The sequence below is a fragment of the Myotis lucifugus genome, unplaced genomic scaffold, assembly GCF_000147115.1.
Source record: "Myotis lucifugus unplaced genomic scaffold, Myoluc2.0 scaffold_770, whole genome shotgun sequence".
Classification (NCBI taxonomy): Eukaryota; Metazoa; Chordata; class Mammalia; order Chiroptera; family Vespertilionidae; genus Myotis; species Myotis lucifugus.
The window spans coordinates 222,737-229,231 of NW_005871818.1; the positions used below are offsets into that span (position 1 = coordinate 222,737).

At 49.5% G+C, this 6,495-nt stretch overlaps 1 gene segment (V, D, J or C); it reads right to left on the reverse strand.

Moving 5' to 3' along the window:
* Window positions 1-779: 779 nt before the first annotated feature.
* On the reverse strand, window positions 780-1,214 carry LOC106695016 (the record flags this gene model as incomplete). The annotated part of the segment is given in 2 exon segments: window positions 780-1,087; window positions 1,169-1,214. Coding segments are annotated over 2 exon segments (354 nt in total), but the record flags the coding sequence as incomplete, so codon positions are not given.
* Between the last annotated feature and the right edge of the window lie 5,281 nt (window positions 1,215-6,495).

The window sequence follows — 6,495 nt, forward strand, 5'->3', positions numbered from 1 at the left end:
TTAATAATTGTGTGTACTTCCCTCTCCACACGGGGGCATGACGTGTATGAACCTATGTTGTCAATAAAGAAAAGACAAGATGTTGATGTAAGAAATGTTCAAATATGTAGGGAATGTTTTATAAGATTTTATTGGAGTCAAATGTATGAGAACTGTTAGGGAGCAAGACCTGCAATGCTCTGGTGAATAACTGTTTGCAGCTGTGTTTGTGCATTTGCAGTTAAGGAGGGAAGGTGAGGAGTGACATGGAGGTGGGAGAGAGCAAGGCGGGGACTGGGTGCCAGAACAGTGAACAGGAGATGCTCTCCTGAGGGTGGTCATGCTGATGATGTCAAAGGTGTCACTCAGATGCACAGGAACAATGGACGGGGTGCTTAAGGCAAAGATGAGCCTTTTAGTAACAAAGTCATAGGCCTAGGGGGTGCCCACCCCCAGGACTGCTCATGTAGGATGTGTGATCAGAGCCTCCTGTGAGGGTCCTGTCAGTCACTGAGTTTTGTCAGATTTATGACAGAGCCTCCTTTTTGTTCACAAATACAATCCCTAAAACTAGACCTAGAACAGGGCTTTCTGTGAGCTCTGTGGCTGAGCCTGGGAGCAAAAGTATTTTAAGACGGAGCAGGAAAAGGTATATTTGCTCAACTCTCCACCTGCTCATGGTCCTGGCCTTGCTCCTTGTCCTGAGCGCCCCCTGGTGTCCAGAGAGCTCCCTGCAGCCCAGTCCTGCTGTCTCCTCAGGGAGGTTTGTGTCTGGGCTCACACTGACTTCCCCTCACTGTGCCTCTTGCACAGTAATACATGGCCGTGTCCTCGGTGGTCACAGAGCTCAGCTGTAGGGAGAACTGGTTCTTGGACGTGTCTCTGGAGATGGAGGTTCGGCTCTTGAGAGAGGGGCTGTAGTAAGTGCTCCCACTACTACTTATATACCCGATCCACTCCAGCCCCTTCCCTGGGGGCTGTCGGATCCAGCTCCAGTAGTAACCAGTGGTGATGGAGTAACCAGAGACAGAGCAGGTGAGGGAGAGGGTCTGTGAGGGCTTCACCAGTCCTGGGCCCGACTCCTGCAGCTGCACCTGGGACAGGACACCTGGGACAGAGAGAACACAGTGAGTCCTGGCGTCAGATGCAGGGTCCCCATCTCCTAGCTACTAAGCCCTGAGTCACTCACATCTGGGAGCTGACAGCAGGAAGAGGAAGAGCCACATGGGAGTCATGTCTTGCAGGTGAGGTCTTCGTCCCCTAGAAAGTATTCTCCAGGGTGAGGAGGCCCTGCATTTAAGTGGATGCCAACTGTGTGTGTGTGTGGTGGCCATGTGGGCATTTGCATAACGGGGTTGTCTGCACATACAAAGGGCAAGGAGTGAGAAAGGTCCAAGTGTCTGAGGCTTCTCCTGGAAGGAGGTGCTGACTGTCCCTCAGAGAACCAGGCCCTCCCTGGGGTCCTGGTCACCGTGCCCAGGGACCTCTCCTTCCATACCAGGGGCTGTGATGCAGGAGATGGTCAGGGAGTAAGATGTGGGCACAATCAGTGACTCTTTAGGGATAAACTCAATGAGGCTCTGCTCCCATGGATATAGATATAGATGACATTGATATAGATTATACATATGATATAGATATAAATATAGATATATGTACAGATAGACATTGATACAGGTATTTTTAAAATGTATATATATTTTTGATATATATATAGAGTGAGAGAAAGGGAGAGGGATAGAGAGAAACATACTTTAAAGAGCATCATCGATCGGCTGCCTACATCATGGCCCCCTCTGGGGATGGAGACTGCAATCTCACTCATGTGTCCTCACCAGGAATCAAACCAGTGACTTCTTGGGTCCAGGGTCAAAGTTCAACAGCTGAGCCACATGAGCCAGCCTGGATCTTCTTGTCTTTATTCTCACCTGAGGACATGCTTATTGATTTTTACAGGGAAAAGAAAGGAGAGAGAAATATTGAACAGAGATGGAGAGATAAAGAGAAATATTGACGGCAGAGAACATATTTATCAGTTGCCTCCCATAACTGCTGAGACTGGGAATCAGACCCACAACCTTTACATTTATTTATTTCAATACTAGAGGCCAAGTGTGTGAATTCGTGCATGGGTGGGTTCCGGCTGGCCCATCTGATCAGGGTGGGCCATATGGGGGGAGTGGGTAGGGCGGTTGGCTGGCCAGCCCTATCCCCGGTCAAACTCCCTGTTGAGGGGACTATTTGCATATTAGCCTTATAAAATATAGGCTACATTTCACAGATTTCAGAGAGGAAGGGAGCAGGAGAAATAGAAACATCAGTGATGAGAGAGAATCATTGATCTGTTGTGTCCTGCATGATCACAATTGGGTATAAAGCCCACAACTCGGACATGTGCCCGGACCAGGAATGGAGTCATAGGTCGAAGCTCAACCACTGAGCCATATCAACCAGGCTTCATTCCGTTTTGAAACATATTTTCAGTCAGCTTAGATTTCTAAGGTGATGGCTTTTTCATTTTTCCTTCAGCACTTTAAAGTCTTCATACCTTTATCCTCTGATTTTTCAGTATTTTGTGTGACATTTGATGTTTTCATTAATCTTTTAAAAATGTTGTTATTGATGTCAGAGAGGTAGGGAGAGGGAGACGGAGATGGAAACATCAATGATGAGAGAGAATCATTGATCGGCTGCCTCCTTCATGTCTCCTATTGGGGATTAATCCTGCAAACCAGGTGTGTGACCTGAATGAGAATCAAACACATAACTTGGTGGTTCCTGGGCCAACACTCAACCCCTGAGCCACACCGGCCAGGCTCCTTCCCCCTCTAAGTAGCATGTACTTGACTCAGGGTTTTCTCAGTTGCTGCAGGTCTCTGACTGTTTTTGAGAGCCTGGCAGATGCCGTTCTGATAGTTTCGGTTTGTTTTTTGATGTTTTTGTGGAGGAACAAGAGTTTGGAGCTGCCTACGCCACCATTTTGCTTCAGCCCCTTCTGCTCAGTGACTCCCTTTGAACAAACAGAGAATGAGAAGGGAGAAGAGCAACCGCCCTGGAAAACTACCAACAACAGAAAAAACAGAGGGGCCAGTGCCCATCCCAGGCCAGCAGAGGTGGGAGGAGGGGCCGGAGCTGAGCAGTGACTCTGGTGTTTGTAAGGAGACACTGTGTTTTAGGAAGATGAGCTTCCTGTTCCTGGAGTACCCTGCACACATGTCCAGAAGGGGTGGTTTTGAGAGGATTGAGCTGGACAGTCAGGCAGACAGGGCAGGGTCCATGGGACACAAAGGCAGGTGGAGGGTAGGCAGGGGCAGACACAGCAGTCTGAGCAACCTACACACAGGGCCTAACCAGGCAGACATAACAGAACATTTCTGGACTCAGAGCAGGAGGCCTGGGAAACGAGGGAGGGCCTGCAACAGTAAGGTGAGCGCACACAAAGGAACTGGGATGTGCAGGTCCCTTGCTGGGCAAGAACAATGAGGAGCCCATCAGGTGGGCACACGGGTAGACACAGAGCAGGCTGGTGGCACAAAAACATCCGATACCACAGGCCTTAAGGGCAGCCCATTAGTGGGCCCCTCCCCATGTGGGGAGCCTGAATCGGCTTGTAATAAATGCTCCACACTTTTGCTTAAATCTCTGGCCCCTGATTTCATTCTTGGCCTTGGTGACAACTGATCTCGGGGACAGGAAACACTGGGCTTGCCCTTCCAATTATCAAGTTTGACTCAAATAAACTCTTAAAAATATTCTCCAGGGCATGTGCTGCAGCGATGGGGAAGGTGGCAGGTGATGAGCTTATATCCAGGGGACAGTCTCTTCTGGTTCACGGTCATCACCCTCTCCTCTGGCTATTACACGTGGGTTGTCTTCTGGCCTCAGAGTATTCCTTATCAGAGCTTTGGCCCCTAGGTCCCATCACTCAGTACTCGGTGGAGCATCAACACACCCTTCTGTGCAATGGGTATGGCTTGTGGCTGATTCACGTGGAGAGTCCTTGTGTGCCATGGTATGTGCAAGTGTAAAGGCATCACAGATGGTCGGGCTCAGCTACTCTGGTTCCGGCAGACGTTCCCCTTTGGGGGAGCCTCCCTCTCCATCTTGATTGCTCACAGACCAAAACACCAAAAACAAACTTAAAGAAGGTATCCCACCTTTCCCTGCACTGATATCCACCTCACTCTTATCGGGAGATGGTGTGCTTACTCCACCTTTCTGTTTCCTGGAAAGTCATGACCCTCTAGTTATTCATTATTTCATATTCTCTGCTTGGGTTTGAGTGGATAATAGGAAAGGGATGTTTCTTTCCCGTTCGGCAGACTAACCTACTTGGCAGGGTACTTCTAGCTACCTTCGTGAAGGCCTTGGCTGTGTTGGTGCTCTCTCCCTGCCATCTGGGTTAAGCCACGAACTGAATTTGCTTGTTGGTCTACCTGTGCTCCCACCTTTTCACTGAAACACCTTACCCATACCACCTTTATCTTAGCTGATTAGGGATTGCTTTTTGGTATGGTAAAATCTGTCAGAGTCAATCGACAGAAATCCAACTCAGATTTTTTAGAGCCATGGTCCTCTCCTAGGGAATCAATGACAGTAGTATTAATGGTGTCAGGAATAAGATGGTACATTATGGAATTGAATGGATTAATGAATAAAATGCTGTGAATTGTCTCACCCCCCCCCCCAAAATACCCTCCACAGGCTTAGAGATTCTCATGTCAACGACTTCTAAGTGGTTCATTTATGTTGTGGATTTTATGCTGATTCAACCAGCAGGGGAACCTGCCAGAGTGTCACAGGGGGACACGGCACAGCTGGGGAAGCCTCCTTTCCTTCCTTTTCCTTTTTATACACTTTCCTTGACTCCGGAGATGAGGCCAGTGGAGCAATGGGAACATCAATGACGAGAATCACTGATTGGCTGCCTCCTGCCCCACAACCCATAAGGATGGAGACTGCAACCCGGGCATGTTCCCTGACCAAGGAATTTATCCGTGACCTCCTGGTTCATAGGTCGATGCTCAACCTCCCAGTCATGCCTGCTGGGCTGGAAAAAGATGGGACACTTATGTCCATGACAACCAACAGCAAACTTGTCTCATCTCCAACACCTGTTAGCTCATTTGAACTCATCCCGTCAAGGTAGCAGGTTTTTAATAATTGTGTGCACTTCCCTCTCCACACGGGGATGAAACGTGTATGAACGTATGTGGTAAATGCAGAAAAGACAAGATATTGAGGTAAGAAATGTCCAACATGTAGACAATGTTTTATAAGATTTTATTATAGCCAAACTGAGGAGAACTGTTGGGAGCAAGATGTCAAATGCTTCAGAGAATAACCTTTTGCAGCTGTGTTTGTGCATTTGAAGTTAAGGAGGGAAGTTGAGAGATGACATGGAGGTGGGAGAGAGCAAGGCAGGGACTGGGTGCCAGGATAGTGAACAGGAGGTGCTCTCTCTCTCTCTCTCTCTCTCTCTCTCTCTCTCTCTCTTTTCTAATCTTTATTGTTGAAACTATTGCATAGGTCCCCCTTTTCTCCCCATTATCCTCTCCTGGCTCACTCCCATTCCTTCCCCAGACCCTCACCACCCTATTGTCTGTGTGCACGGGTTAGATATATATGATGACAAGCTCATAGGTTGATTTCTTCCCAACCACCCTCCCCTGCTTTTCTTCTGAAGTTCCATAATCTGTTCATGTTTCTTGATCTCTGGGTCTGTTTTTACTGATCAGTTTATTTGGTCCATTAGCAATGCAGACTGGGGCAGCCATTATGGAAAAAAAATATGGAGTTCCATCTAAAAATTAAAAATGGAACTCCTATTTGACCCAGTGATCCAACTTCTAGGAATACATCTTGAAGACTGGCTGAAGACTGGCTGGGATTCCTTCAGGGCGGGCAACAAATGCATCTGCATGAGGCCCTCTCAGCTTTGTTGCTGTCGGGGGGACACATGGAAGAGGGCGCCCAGGACTTTCCCCCCACCACCAAGGAACGGCCCTTGGTGGCCCCTCCAGCAGAAGCACCGATGGTCTTGAGAAGTTCCAGGGCACCGTTGTCTTTGGCGAGGACGCTGCCTGCGGTTCCCAAATACTAACCATGTTCACTCCCCACCACGCTGCCCTCTGGATCCTGCTCTGCACAGCATCACCAGCGGGTCAGGGTCCGCACTGAGAACTGTACTTGGCGGCCATTGTTTGCAGAAGGGCCCTCCAGGCACTGCCCATGGCTTCCAGGAGTCCACGTGCTGGGAAAGTCTGGCTGAGAAAAGAGCGAGTGGACAGGTGCTGCGCCAGGGCCTGGAGGGCCGCCCGCCCAGGGGCTCCGCCTGCAGCGGGGACAGGAGACTGTGGAGACCCTCGCGGGCTCGCACTGCACGGTGTCCATCTTTCTAACAAAGGCTTCCACGGGGATTCCTGGAACACGCGCCCCTGCAGCGCTGCTGGGAAAGGCGGTTTCTCAGACACCGTTCCCGGGAAGGGGCGGTGGGTGAGGGCTGCGGGCATCTTG